Raw genomic sequence first — 14263 nt, 5'->3', positions numbered from 1 at the left:
CTGCCCGCCGCTTGGCCGGCGCCTCACCTGCCGCTCACTTCTATTGGCCCGCCGCTCTGGCCTCCCCCGCCCATTGGTCGCGCCGCCCCTTAAGTCGGCGGCGATTGGCTGCGGCGGCCCCGGCCCGGTATCCGGGTAAGATGGCCGCAGTCGGCGAGTGCTCGCTCCCCGCTCCGTGGCGGCCGCTCTCCCTCACCCACGTCGAGTACCCGGCAGGTAAAGCCCCGCGCCGCCCCCCCTTGCTCCTCCGCTCCCCTCAGCGGCGCCCTGAGGCCCCCCCTCACCTCAGAGAGGGCCGGGCCGCTCGCTGCCAAATAGTGAGCCATTGAGCTGCGAGCCGCAGGCGGCGAGGCGCGCGTGCGCGGTGGGGGGCGCTGCCAGATAGTGATCCATTCGGTGAGGGGGGGGGAGGAGGACGGGGCGCCGCGCATGCGCACTGCGAGGTGGCGCCGTGCCCCGGGGGCTGAGGGGCTTTGGGGGGGGGGGGGGGGGGGCAGTGCCTCAGGGCGCTGCCTGTCGGCGACATGGCGACAGGGCGATACGGTGTGACAGGGCGAGGCTCTACCCGCCCTGCAGCGGCCGCCACAGCGGTCTCGGCGGTGCTGGTGGTCTCGGGGAGCCGCAGTCGAGGCTCCTCGTGCGGTGCTGCTGTGTGTGGGGGGGGCTTTTTGGCGATTTTGGTGGAAAATCCGAGAAAAAACGGCCTGTGGGGTGTGGGACTCGAATTTGGGGTTAAGGCGCCTCGCTGCTCCCTCACCCGCTTTAATAAGCCCTGTGTGTGGGTCTGGGTCCTGTGGGAGCTGCCCTCAGAAGCGCCTCAGGGGTCTCCGGCCCCACAGGTAACGCCTCAGCCAGGAGCCCTGGGACACGGCGGCACCAAAAGGCTTTGGAGCAGGAGATGCAGTCCCTGTGCCACCAGCACGGCTGGTTTGTAGGGTTTTCCCTCACGCTTCCTCGAAACAGCAGCATTTTTGCCTCACGAATTTGTGAAACGCTGGTGTTTCCTCGCCTGCCTCATGTTTGCCTTCGCCCCGTAGGTTCTGCTGCCCCTCCTCACGGTTATTCACAGGAAAGTTTAGGAGAGAAGGTGGAATATTTATAAAATCTCTCCTGTAATGCTGATAGATTCCTCTTATGCCCTTATTTAAACCTGGGGTTGTACACAGCGTGTCCTATGTGCTGTTTGTTGGGTTGGTTTGGGAAGTGAGGGTGCTGCAGACCTCACTGCACGAGGGTTGTCTGCCAGATCTTAAAGAATGGGACAAATCCATTATTTTCGCTCTGCATTCGCTGCTTTTATACAGGCAAACACAGCAGGTAACTGTGTAGGGAAGGTAAATCGCCACCAAGGTTGGGGTTCTGTGGTACGGAGCGTTGTGTTTGGCTTGGATAAAATACCTGATGCTGGAAGGCTGTGAAACGGAGAAAAAAGGCTAAAAATTAAAACAGCTGGAGGTACAAAAGAGTCTTAATTTTACCTTCGTCTAGAAAAATGAGTTGCAGCGAGCTGGTAGGTCTGATACTTTCCACTGGGTCTGGGGAGAGCACTCTAACTTTATTTAGAAAGCTGTTTGTGTCCTGCCTGCGTGGGGCTTTTGGCCAGGTCCATAAAGCTGCTAGATAATACATTTATAAAATAACGATGTTGGCAGCGTGCTCGGTGCAGGGGAATTAATGTAACCCCGTGCTAATAGGGAGGGAGGGAATGAGAAATGGATCCTGCTTTTACCCACATCAATTATTAAGCTGTCTCGGCATGATGTATTCAGCTGGGTGGCGAACTCGCTGCCTCCTGGCCGGTCCCTGAGGCTGCTGGCCCGCTGTGGCACCTGGCTCTTAAAATCTCTCCTCTCTGAAGTCTTGCAGTGCAGAAGAGTTGTCATTCCTGCTTTCATCTGCCTCGAGCGACAGGCGCTTTCCCTGCGACCAGCTGAAAATCAGTCAGTGCGGATTCCTGTCTGGCAGACGAAGCCCTCTTCTCGGGCTTTTGCTTGTGATTGTGGAAGGGACGGGTGCCTGCAGGAGGGTGCTCGTCCTTCCCGTCCCCGTCTGGTGTTCCCTTGTCGGCTGTGGTGTTCCAGGCACTCCAAGCACCCGTCCTCAGCGCTCAGTCTTCAGGGCTTTCTGCAATGTCAGCTTTCAGCGAGAGCTGCTGAGAAACAGCAGATAAACGCTGTGGTGGGATTGCCCGCAAATGGTCTGAGCGGTGTTTTTGGGACCTAACGGGAAATATTGATGGAAAACGTCAAAATCAAACCTAGAGAGAAGAAACTCTCACTGCAGCGTTACCTGACAGGGCGTTAAACCATGCTGCTTAAGAGGGGGGGCTCTAAAAATGCTCTCACTTTGGGAAACGGTTGGTCCTGGTGCTTTTCTTAGCAGCAACTGTGCTTTTTTGTGAGATCTGGCATCGAGTGGGGCCTCTGGCACTAGGTAGGCAGGGATAATGCTGCTTCTGTCTATTTTCCAGTAATGAGCTGGTGATGGCAGCAGGATTGTTATGTCCTTTATGGGTATGTAAAAGCCATACTCCAAATGTGCCTAATTGCTCTTTGAACCTATTTCCGCTTTGGATCTCTACCCTTGGCGCTGAGCTTTGTGATTTAATGGTGTTTCTTCTCTGCTTTTAAGTCCCCTGCTCAGTAATTCCACTGAACGCTCGCTATTTCATGTTCAGTGAGAGGTGACAAACGTTTGCTGTCCCTTTCCCTGTGTCATTCGCGATTTTACAGAACTGCTGTATTCTCATTTTCCCTTTTCAGCTGAAAATCTGAGTTACTCGATATTTTCTGAGCGGCTGCGGTGCCGTTCCTGCTGTCTTCGTCTCCTTTCTGTTTGCCTTTCCTGTGTTTATTGCTCCTTTTTCAGATGGCGCGGCAAGAATCACGGAATGAATTTGTGGTAGTGCTGTAACGGTAACTTTTGTTCTGCTCTTAAAAACGTTCTTCTTGGCTCATTACTGCGGAGCATTGGATGCTGCTCTGGAGGTATTGTGCTTACACGAAGCCAGAGATGACTTTTTATTTTTTATTTTGAATAGTTAAACTAAGTCCCATCACCAGGGCTGTGTAATTAGGGCTGTTTTTTCCCATACGCATTACTTTGCATGGCATGACTTGGTGCTGCAGGCTTAAAACTCATCTTCAGGGACTTCCTGTCTGTAGGGTGAGTTTCACTGGAGAGACACCGAGTTCCTGCTCTGTTTGTTTTTTTTTTTTCTTCTCCAAATAATAATAATAAAACACAACACAACTCCTCTCCTCAGTGCAGCTGGGATTCTTAAAGCTCTGTGACCTTCTGAGCCTTCTCACCTCGGACAAACTCTGCAAGGAGAGAACCCTGGAGAGGCAAAGCCCTTCTCTGCAGGGCGACAGAGTCTTCCTCATGTGTCGGAGGATTTCTAAGATGAGGCAGAGCTGGAGAGGCAAGTGTGCACCATTCCTGATGAGAGAAATGATGTGTCAGAGCAAAGGAGCTCGCTCTGTCGTGTATTTCGTGCTCAGTCCTCGGCTGTTCAGCCTCAGCCTGGTCTGCCAGCCCTCGCTGTGACTTCTGAAGGTGCTGGCTGCCCAGCTGGGGCTTGTTTCCCACCTCAGCAATATCTGGTGAAAGAAGCTGGGATGTTTGGCTTCTTCAGAGCTGCGTCGGGTGTTTCATCTCCCAGCAGAAGCTTCAAGTCTGCGCTCCGCGGGCTGGAATTTCAAGCTTCCTGAAGATATTTTTGTTTCCCAGCTTGTGCTATCGGGATACGTGTGAGGAGAGGAAATGCCGACCTGTCAGGAGTATCTGCTGGTGTAAACAGGCGTGAAACGAGGAGGCTGTCCTTGTGTGTGCACCTCGACACAAAGTATGGGCAGCGACAGCGCCGCAGAGAGATGTTTCAGTAGGAAGCGGCGGTGGCAGAGCCAGACCTTGTGGCAGGATGTGGGTAGCGCTGCCGATTCATATTTCTGGTGTGTACAGGTTGAGCTGGTGTGGTTAAACCTTGTGCATTTCCCCTAAAAGGTTGCTGGGGGAAATGCTGAATTAGAGCAGAAGTAGGAGCTGAATGGAGGCTGAAACAACAGCGTGCCTCTGATCTGCGGGTGCTGGTTCATCCGTTTATCTCTTGAAACCCTAAAATGAGGTGGTTGGGCTCTCTGCTTTGCGTCTTCATGCCCAAATAATGCCCTGCCCGGGGAAGGCTGGACTTGAAATAAGCAGAAGTAAAACAAACAAACAAAAATAACCCGGACTGTCCATCACACAGATCTTTCTCTTGCAATTTCCAGAGGTTTGGGTGCTTTTGGTGGGCTCTGTTCTCACTGCTTGTAGGAATTGCTTCCTATTTTAAAGACCAAGCAAAATGAAGAAATAAATAACTTTATAGAAGGGTAGAGGGGAACCTGCTGCTGGGTCTGAGTGGACTTAGGGCTGCCAGCCCTCCTGCTTGCTCTGCCTTCCCTGGGATTTGCAGCCGCCTCAGAGCACATTTATGGTGTGAGTGCCTTTCTGATGGAGTTTCCAGGGCAGAGCTGAGCCTCCAGTTAACGCACCCTGTTTATTTGCCTCCTCACCCAGAAAAAGCAGCTTCAGCATGCGATTGTGTTTGGTTGCTGCTGGCTACAGTGATCTGAAATACCATTAATGCCACCTCTGCGCTGTTTTAAGCGGACAGTTGAAATGTTTGGGGCATTACGGTGTGCAGAGCTGGCAGCTGCCCGAGTAAAGGACGCGGTGCTGTGCCTGGAGGCGGCATCTGGGCGATGGTTCCTGCTCCTGGGCTGGGTTGGAGTGAGGGATGTGAGCTGCTGGAGGTTGGGGAGGGATTTACGGGGTGTGCTAGGTGGTAAGGTAAGGGAGGGTCTGGAGCTGGGTGCTGCCAGTGCTATTTAAATTAAAGGCTGTCTCGTTATGTGTTCTTCCACCATCTGTGCCAGTTGTCGGGTTGGTTATTTCCTGGCAAAATTGGTATAAAGGACCAAAATCTTTGCGTGCCGTGGATCAGCAGCGGGAATGACCTGAGCCACGCTGGTGCCTCGGTGAGGAAACCCCTCGCCGATGCCTTGGGGACTCAGACTACTGGAAATACTCCTGAAGCTGTCGGGCTGCTTTTGATCGTTTGATCTTGTGAATTTCCTCATCGTTTAAGCCAGGTTTTGTGAGTGTTTGGGTTTCATGCAGAGCCATAAGGGGCTTGATTCTGCGTAGCTGGGGTAGCAGCACCCAGCGGGTGGAGGAGCAGCGTGGAGCCTGCTGGACGCAGGGCAAACTGGCCGCAGGGTGGAAGAAAAGTTTCCAATCCGGGGTCTTCCAACACTTAAAACCAAAATGCAACCACGCTCTAGCAAAAACCTACTGTTCTGGGGGGTTTTGTCCTCCAATCCTTCCTAATTTCCCCAGGGTTGTGAACTAGAACTACTGCAAGAGCTGTGTGATGCTGCTGGTTCCCAAATCTAACACAGCCTGGAAGTGAAGAGGAATCTGCACGCTGTACCTGATGCAACCACAGCTGTGAGGCAATAGCAGCAGCAGCAGCCTGAACTTTGGAGCAGTGCAATGCCATTTTTTTTTTTCCACTTGCCATGCTTGGAGGCTGAGGTTAAAGTTTGCTGTGCCAGGAGCTGGGCTGCAATGTCTGGCTATTCACTTACGTTCGCCTCCTCCTGCCTCTGTGACAGTGGAGGATAAAGAGGTGGGTTTGAGGTGCCTCTTGTCCTCTTGGGAGGTCCTGGCCCTGCTCCCCAGTTCCCCCTGGACATTTTCTAGTCAGGGTGGAGGCCCAAAGGCTCTCCTGTATGGAACAAGTGGGCTGCTGGTAAAAAGCAGTCTCCTTTTTTCTCTCTCTTTCATCTCCTGCAATGTTTAGCTGTTTATTTCCTCCCTGTGCTGCTAATGGCAGTGGTGGTGCAGACACACGGTGAGACAGATGAGGGGGCTGATGCAGCTGAAAAGGAACCCCCCTTTGGGAAGGATTTGGTTGGGGAGTGTTTGCTGGGAATTGCCGGGGCAGGGAGAGGCAAGGTGAACGAAGGGGAGGGAAGGAGCCACCTGATTTGTTTCTCTCGTTTGTTTCCCTAGGTGATTTCTCAGGTCAGCTTTTAGCTTATCTGAGCCTCGGTCCGATATTCATTATCGTCGGCTTTGTAACGCTCATCATATTCAAGAGAGAGCTTCACACGGTGAGTCCTCCTCTCCCTTCCAGCTTCTGCTTTGGACACAAATCTTTTAATTTATGTCTCGCTGCTCCTGTGTTCACACTTCTTTTTGTTTTAAAGAGCCAGCTTAGGGAAGGTGATCTCCTGTCAGCAGCAGGAGACCCTGTCACTTGTAACAGGTTTAGTCTTTGCTGACATTCTGTTACTCCGCGGTGTATTTTGGGCAGTAGCTGTCTACAAACATCAGTGGGAGATGCCTCAGAAACTGAAGGCGGCTGTTGCAGGGTGGGAAATAATATTTCTACCTTGTCCTTAGATCCAGCAGGATCCCAACGTGAGCTGGGCAGTGTGTGCAGGAAAGTGTCTGTAATTCAGCAGGATGAGCTTTCTTTGAACCTTGCTGAGGCACAAAATGGGGTCCAAAATAAAGCCTCCGAGTTCCCAAGGGAGTGGATCTGTCTGTAAGGGCTGCTTCCCAGCTGTGCACTGAGCGGCAGGGACAGAACTGATTCTTGCTTCTGTCCCAGGGAGCAATGAGGGACTCTTAATGCATAACGCTTTGTCTGCTCTGACAGGTAGTTGGGAATCAGTGTCACGGCTAAATTCCCTTCAGGAGGTACAAATTTGTGACATTTGCCCTCGGTAAACAGATAAAACGGGGCCAGCAAAAGGCTTTTGGCAGCACGTTTCCAACACGAGGCCGTGGTGTCATGGGAACCAGTGGCCCAAGGGACCTGGGAATGGGACTTGTAGGTTCTGAACTGCTGCTGGCCAGAGAGGCAGCTGTTAATTCTAGGCAGCCCGAAGGTTTTTTGTCGGCCCAAGAGAATAAGCTAGAGGAACTCGTCACAAACTCGTGGGTTTTTGAGTACCCAGCTTGTTGGGGATGGTGGTGATGTGGCATCGAGGTTGGTTCCCAGTTCATGGAGAAGTCCTCGCTGAGCTGGGGTGAGGCGCCAGCTGGCTTGCAGCAGCCTCACCCGTAGCTCAGGACACAGGGTGGAAAATGGCTTCGTCTGAAATGGGACCGAGTGTGAAGGAGTCAGAGGATCAGCACCAGCTGGGAATTCGGTCACAGCAGCGGGACTGCTGTAGGGGAGGGGGATGGACGGTGGAATGACAGAGAAAACAAATGCTAGCAGGCTGTGTCAGTTCACAACGTGCCTTCATTTACAGGAGCTTCAGGATGAAAAAAACATCCGTAGAGGGAAAAGAGAAGACCTAAAAAGTTTTTCTTTTAGCTATTTGCTCGAATAATGGGGTGTGTGCTCCCCCTGTTGGTCGGCAGTGAGCGACAATCCCTAGAAACCTCTGCCCTATCCCAAAACTTTGCTTTCTGCACTTGCTGTTGGAAATGTTATTGCTGTACAGTGTCATTTTTGTCTGTCTTTGTGAATCATCTGCTGAAAAGCTGTGCGTATGCAACGTGGTGCCGGATACACAAAGCAGGCTGAAAAACAAAAGCTTTTCTTCCTCTGCTAGAGAATGGTGAAGCTGTTGGTTATCACCTAAGGAGCTGAATATTAGAAATGCACGGTTTGGGGTTTTCTTAACAGAGGGATTGCCTGGTAAGTAGGTGGATATTTTAAATAGGATGACACAGTTGTCTTGCCTTCACAGATCTCTTTCTTGGGAGGGCTGGCGTTCAACGAGGGAGTGAACTGGTTAATAAAAAACGTTATCCGGGAGCCACGGCCTTGTGAAGGTATGGTATGGCCCGTGGGTGCCACGGTGTCGGTTCCTTTCCAGTGGAATGAGAATCGTGGGGTGTTGGAGGGCGTTTTCCCCTTTGCCTCGTGTTGGCTTTGGATGTTTGGGTGTAAGAAGGCTGGCAGAGATGTGTCCTCGTGCGCACAGACTGGTGGAGTTGTTTGGCTTCACCTTTGGAGTGTTCCAGCTGCTATGTACGGAGTAGACCTTGACCATACTCTTTCTTCTTCTCTTCCCAGAAGCCCATTCAACAGTGACCACAAAATATGGGATGCCGTCCAGCCACTCCCAGTTCATGTGGTTTTTCTCAGTCTATTCATTTCTGTTCCTTTATTTAAGGTAAAAATTCACTGTCAGGTTTTTGCCTGTTAATACTTTGAAACACCTCAAATAGATGGCTCCCTCGCTGCCACTTCAGCACGTGGCGGAATTAAATCCGAGGCCCTGCCCAACGTGCTGTAACTAGGGCGGGTGGAGCAGGTCTCTCCCAGTCTGTAGGACTGTGCTTCCCACTGCCCCAAAGGGAAGGATTGGGGTGGGCCTCCTGCTGCCTCTCTGGGTACAGCTCTCCCAATTTTGCTTTTATAAGCCACGATGACCCACCAGGGTGAAGGAAGGGGCGGGGGGGCGTGGAGGGAGGAGGAAAGAAGAGCTGCTTTCTCATGTGTCTACTCGGTTTCGTCAGCGGGGTTGTCTGCAGTCTTTTAGGTAATACCTCTCGCCCACTTGCATGCCCTCTTAGTCCATCTCTTGTACCGAGTACTGTCTTTTTCTGCTGTGCTGTGCTTTCCTGCAGTTCTCGCTGGGGCATGGCTCTGTCTTGTGGCTCCAGGCGTGGAGGAAGACAAAACTCCCGGTTCCTCCTGGCTCTGTGGGTGATGGAGGGCTCTGTCTCTGCTCCCTGTTGCATATGCTCAGCATGTGTCTTTCACATCAGCTGCAGTAGCTACGAGCATTCTGCCTTCCATCACACCGATCGCTGATAATAGCTGGAGAAAGCAGTGTGGCTTTCTGGCTTCTCTTTAAGCGCTGCCAGCAGGACAGATTGATGCTGGGATGATACTGAGCTGCCCTTGATCCCTCGGAGTAGAGCTTTCCTAGGAGTTTGGAGATAGCGAGAATAGGTACAAGGACTGCTCAGCTTCCTGCCACTGTGCTAATGGCTCTCCATCTCTTTCAGAATGCACCAAACAAACAATGCGAGGTTTCTGGATTTACTATGGCGACATGTGCTGTCCATCTGCCTCGTCACAGTGGCTTTGCTAGTCTCATATAGTAGGTATGGAGCAATCGTTTGTCTTAATGCTCTCATACAGTCCTGCGGCCTCTAACAGCCAGCAGCCCTGCCCTTCTTTATCCCGCCTTTCCCATCTAATTCTCAACGACTGCGCTGCACAAGCAAGAGCTTTGCGGAGGTTGCTGCGTTGCCATGAGCCCCTTTAAATGCCCAAACAAAGGTGCTCCATGTCTGGTGCTTCACCGATGCCTTTATGAAACCCGGGATCAGCTGAGCCTGTACCACGTCTCCGTTGGCTCCATTGCCGTGCTCTAGCCTCGCTGCCTGGCCCTCTTTCCAGCACTAATCATGAAAGCATCGCACCATGCCTTGGCACACCAGCATCTGCAGCATGGGGATTGCTACAGTTGGTCAAACTGATTTTGTTTTGCTTGAGCAGTAGATAATACAGACGTGTTTAGCTGTCTGACTTGCAGGATTCAGTTACATTAACGTGATGAATAAGGAGGATGAAGTTTTGATGATTTTTTTTTTTCCTTTAGTAGACAACATAATGAGCTCCAGTGGTTGGAAACCAGACAGGTTCAGACTAGAAATCAGGCCATGTTTTCCCCAGAAAAGTAATTACCTGTTGGCACAGCTGACTGTGTACTAGAGCTGATTCCTTATTACTGGGTATTTTTAAAATTGTCAGGACAATTTCATAAAAGATGGTTGGTCTGGTTCAAATAAAAAGTAATTTGAGGAAATTCATTGGCCTGTGCAAGGGAGAAGGCCAGCTAAGATGATCTTAATGGCCATGATAAATGGGTGAAAAGAAATTTGAATGTGACTCATGTAGCTTTTGTGCAGGGATAACTTAAAACTCGTTAGTACAGCTTTCTGGCTGGCTGCAGTCACAGTAGCTGCTCTGTAGTAGTGCAGCCTTTGTGTTGTCACGCTTCAGAGCTGCAACATCAAGGCAAAGATGCTGTCTGTTCTTAAAAGTTTTTAAGCTCCAGCTGTGGTGGTTTGGGGGGGACTTTTCCTGCTGCTGGCTTTGGAGAAGTCTCTTGTGGGAACCAAGGGCAGCAGTTCTTCAGCTAATCCAAAGATATGCGAAGAGGAACGTGGAGGATTATTGAGTTAAACTCAAATTAGAAGTGCCCTAAGCTGAAACTGCTGTAGCAGGGAAGACTGTTTCCCAATTTTTCCCCCTTTTTATTTTTAATAATGAAAACTTAAGTCAAACATCCACTTCTAACATCTGGAGGATAACTTCTTCAGAACTTTGAAGGGTCCACTGAGACATCAGCCCTTGAATCACGCCTCCTTTGGCTTTAAAGTCTATCTGGTGACTTTTCTCTTCCGCTGCAGGGTTTATTTGCTTTACCACACCTGGAGCCAAGTCTTATATGGAGGTGTGGCAGGAAGCATTATGGCCATAGCCTGGTTTGCCTTCACACAGGAGATATTAACTCCTCTCTTCCCAAGGATAGCTGCGTGGTAAGTCTCGCTATTCAGTGAAGGTTTTATTCCTGTGAGTCTGCATTTCTTGGATCGCTATTTTGCTCATTAAATGAGCTCCTTGGAATAATCTGATAACACAGATATAGCACAGCTCCCTGACCAAAAAATAAAAGTTGTTCAGACTTCTGTGAACTATGTTACTGATGGTAGAAATGGGAATTCCTGGGTTCTGTTCCAGCTTTGTGTACTAATTGTTGTGAGCTCTATAACTTGTTCCTCCATGTTTTCTTGTGCATGCCTGTCCGAAAAGCACACACCCTTGCCAGGTACGGGTAGGAGAGAGAGGACGTTTAAGAAATGTGTGTTTTAAGGCCCTAGCAAAGTTGTGGGGTGTGGCAGAGTATTGGTTATGAGTAACTTTGGAACCATAACAGACCTTAATCAGTTTAATAATAACCAAGTGAGACTGTAAAGCCATCTAGACTTAATGTAGTCCAGAAATGTTACATAAGGAATGAAAAAACAGTATTTTTTCTTTGAAATTGAACAAGGAGCCTTCTTCACAAATGGAAGGATAATAGGAAAGCAATGTTAAATGTTTACAAGAATTTATGCAGTGTGGCTGTGTTGTTTTTTTTTTGTATACTGATCAAAATTATGGTGGAGAAAAAGCCTAATTATTTCACCTTTTTCCACCCCTTTGTCTGTTTTCAGGCCAATTTCAGAGTTCTTTTTAATCCGAGACACCAGCCTCATTCCGAACATCCTGTGGTTTGAATATACAGTCACAAGAGCAGAGGCGAGGTAAGTGATCTGAGGGGAGGAAGAGCTGGAGCTGGTGTGACTTGTTAGGTGTTGTTACTGTCTGCTAATGTGTAGAGAGCTGCTGTGGATAGAATGGTGTGGAGTAAAGAAACACCAGGTTGTGAGTTAAGTACCAGGTCTGGAAGGTGAGTCTGTTCGGGAGAATTTGAGATTAGCATTTTGTTTAAAAAATCACTATTTCAGTTCCCCAGCCCGCGTTCTTTGCCAGCAGGTGTTGCTAACCTCATGTCCACACGTCAGTTTGTGGGCACTCCAGGCGTGGTGGCCTTTCTGGGACTGGAAAGGGCAGGAAGGACTGATCTGCCTGCAGAGTGTGGCAGGGCAGCTTTATTTTTGTGTGGATCTAAGCAGAGCCTGACTTTAATCCTGTCTTTCGCCCCCTGATTTGTCACAGCTCACTGATACAGAGTTGGGGCCAGCTCCCTCACCCTGCCCTCTCTTTTGGCGTTGCAGAAACAGACAGCGCAAGCTGGGGACGAAGCTCCAGTGACTCAGGAGGTGTTGGGGACCAGCGTGCGCATTTGGATGGAGACAGACAAGAGCAGAGACCTGGGAGCAGCAAGGAGCCTTTTAACAGATGGACCAAAGGAACAGGCAGGGACCATACCCAAAACCTGAAAGCCTTTGCTCTGCTTTAGCAGCTAGCTGGATGCTCCCTGATGCATGTGGGACCGTGCAGGAGTAGAAACTCATTTTCAACACAGATGCACATTGCCGGTTGGAATGTACCATCATGTCTACGTCAGGGGAGGGGGGAGACAATGTCTGGTGTCATGTTTGGGGGAGGGAAAACCAAAAATGAATCGTTTCTGTGACTTTTTTCTTTTTATTTTTTTTTCTTCAGCATGAAATATACACACTATTTATTTTTTTAAACGGAGCTATTGTTTTTGGGGTGGGTGAGGCCTTGTGTGTTTTGTTTTTTTGCTTTTTGTTTGGGTTTTTCTTTTTGGAAGAAGATGACAAAACTAATCTCCAGTTGATCATGCTTAATTAGGGCTTTTAGTTTTTGAAGAATTTCTCAAGAGGGGAGAGGGGAACTAAGATGGTGTAACATAGGTAGAAGGGAGAGGAAGGTTTTCTTTCCTTTCTGCCACCAGTTTGGGAGATCCAATTCAATTCCAACTGCACTTTGTATAGACGGAAAGAAAGCACTAAAAGATTTGATTTTTAACACTAGTGATGGTTCTGTGGGGAAGCCTGCACGGATTCCATTAAGGGGAGTGTGTGTGTAAAAACAAAAAAAAAAAAACAAAAAAAACAACGAAGGAAAACCGAAATACACTGATATATATATATATATATTTTTTTTCCACTGCTGCTCCTGGTGTGTAATTAGCAAGGCTGTCTTTCTCAGAATCTCTTCTAGGTGGCAAGATTACCATACGTATCTCATGTTTATTTCATCTCTTCCTTTTATTCTTTTATTACCTCAGGGTTGCTGGGATCTGTACAGCTTCTGTTGTTGTACTTGGTGTGCTACCGATGGCGCTAGAAGGCCCATTGGTTCTAAGCAATGCTATGCTCCAATAAGTCAGCCCAAAGCCTTACAAAATTCAGTTGCTAGTCTCTGTCTTAAGCACTGGATTTTTATTTTATTTTTATTTTTTTGTTAAAGCTTAAGGGAGGGATTTTTTTTTTAAGAATGAACAAAGTGACAACCATAAAGAAATAATAAGGTGAACAACTAATAACTAGCTCAGTTGCTGTTTGAATTTTCCGAAGTCTTGTTAGAGTCCAGTTGTGAACTCAGTAGTGAGCTTACTTTAGCAGATACCCCTACCAGTTGTTACAGGGGGTTGTTTGGGGTTCTGCAGGCATAATCTCGAGTGCCAAACTCCTGCAAGCAAGTTTTGCTTTCCATCCTTCTTCCATTTTGATTCCTCGTTTGGCCAGTCAGCTCTCTGGATGCTGTGTCTCTGTGGGAGTGTGCCTGCCATCTGTGTGTGCTCCAACTTCAGTGATCCATGAGTTAACCTGGCAAGGGCTATACTCAACGTGCTTCAGGGCTGTGCATGGACACTTTCTGTATTTCTGGTATATAATGCAGCAGTTCAAGTGTAACTACAGAGAAATATTTATTCAAAGCACAATTGACTTGAACTTTCACAGATAAAGGACAGCTTCTGAACTGGCTCAAAGGTCATCGGTGTGCCTTCGATGCAGTCATGTGAGCAGAGGTAAAATGACTGTCACATCTCAGTCTTGCTGCCTGTTTTACTATCTTCACTTTAAACAGACTCCTGCATTATAAAGCTGCTTGAAGTGAGATGTATTTCTGTTCACCTTGATTTTGATATATATAATTTATTATTTTTTTAAGTTTTCATCTGTGCCTGTTGCCATAGGAATCTGTGTGTTCATACGGAGTGGGAGTTGGCTGCTGTAGAAACTGTTGGACAACCAGAGCATTAACTGTAGAAAGTAGTGATCCTGATCTAGGAGATCAGGAATTAAGCTCTTTAAGCTTGTGTGTTCAGGTAGCTTTGCATAGTAAACTGTCTTTCACTTGCATCAAACCAGGTTTAAGATCTGTTTAGTTGTTTTGCTTTTTTTTTTCTCCATAACATAAGCAGTCCTGTTTCTGTTAACATCTGAAGGACCTGAGCACTGGATCTGCCTGGAAGGTGTATCAGAATAAAGAGGCATCTTACAGCTTTCACAAGGACATTCACTCTGACTTAAAATAGCTCTGTTAAAATTGGGACAGGACATCAGGTAGGCCATGTGGCATGGCAGAACCATATGTTTTGAATCTGATAGCTGGTACTAATCACTGACTACTTGCAAACCCAATTATTTTCTCCCTGTATCTCTTACAAATTAACTTACAAAGCAAGAAAGAGGATCACAGCTCTCTTTCGCAAGGACAAGGCTGAAAGAAGATTGTTTAAAGGGTGACTAG

At 48.7% G+C, this 14263-nt stretch overlaps 1 protein-coding gene across 2 annotated transcripts; it reads left to right on the top strand.

Annotated features, from left to right (window-relative positions):
* Positions 1-74: 74 nt before the first annotated feature.
* DOLPP1 (dolichyldiphosphatase 1) lies at positions 75-12657 on the top strand. Of its 2 annotated transcripts, XM_068657362.1 has the most exons (8): positions 75-216; positions 6061-6161; positions 7758-7842; positions 8087-8186; positions 9028-9126; positions 10441-10569; positions 11248-11337; positions 11812-12657. In XM_068657362.1, exons 1-8 carry the CDS (start codon positions 141-143, stop codon positions 11846-11848), a joined length of 717 nt encoding a protein of 238 aa, XP_068513463.1. In that variant the 5' UTR covers positions 75-140; the 3' UTR covers positions 11849-12657. The 2 variants fall into 2 exon arrangements, with proteins under 2 accessions (XP_068513463.1, XP_068513464.1); XM_068657363.1 differs by lacking the exon at positions 9028-9126.
* The last annotated feature ends 1606 nt before the right edge of the window (positions 12658-14263 follow it).

This window comes from Anas acuta, chromosome 20, assembly GCF_963932015.1.
Source record: "Anas acuta chromosome 20, bAnaAcu1.1, whole genome shotgun sequence".
Classification (NCBI taxonomy): Eukaryota; Metazoa; Chordata; class Aves; order Anseriformes; family Anatidae; genus Anas; species Anas acuta.
The sequence above is the reverse complement of the archived record's forward strand: the minus strand, read 5'-3'. Positions and strand labels throughout refer to the sequence as shown.

What these genes read in the sequence shown, in the direction of transcription:
- DOLPP1 (XM_068657362.1), top strand. Translation starts at nt 141, where the DNA reads ATGGCCGCAGTCGGCGAGTGCTCGCTCCCCGCTCCGTGGCGGCCGCTC. An exon ending in TTTCTGTTCCTTTATTTAAG is followed by an intron (nt 8,187 to 9,027) that starts GTAAAAATTCAC and finishes CATCTCTTTCAG; the next exon opens with AATGCACCAAACAAACAATG. An exon ending in TTCCCAAGGATAGCTGCGTG is followed by an intron (nt 10,570 to 11,247) that starts GTAAGTCTCGCT and finishes GTCTGTTTTCAG; the next exon opens with GCCAATTTCAGAGTTCTTTT.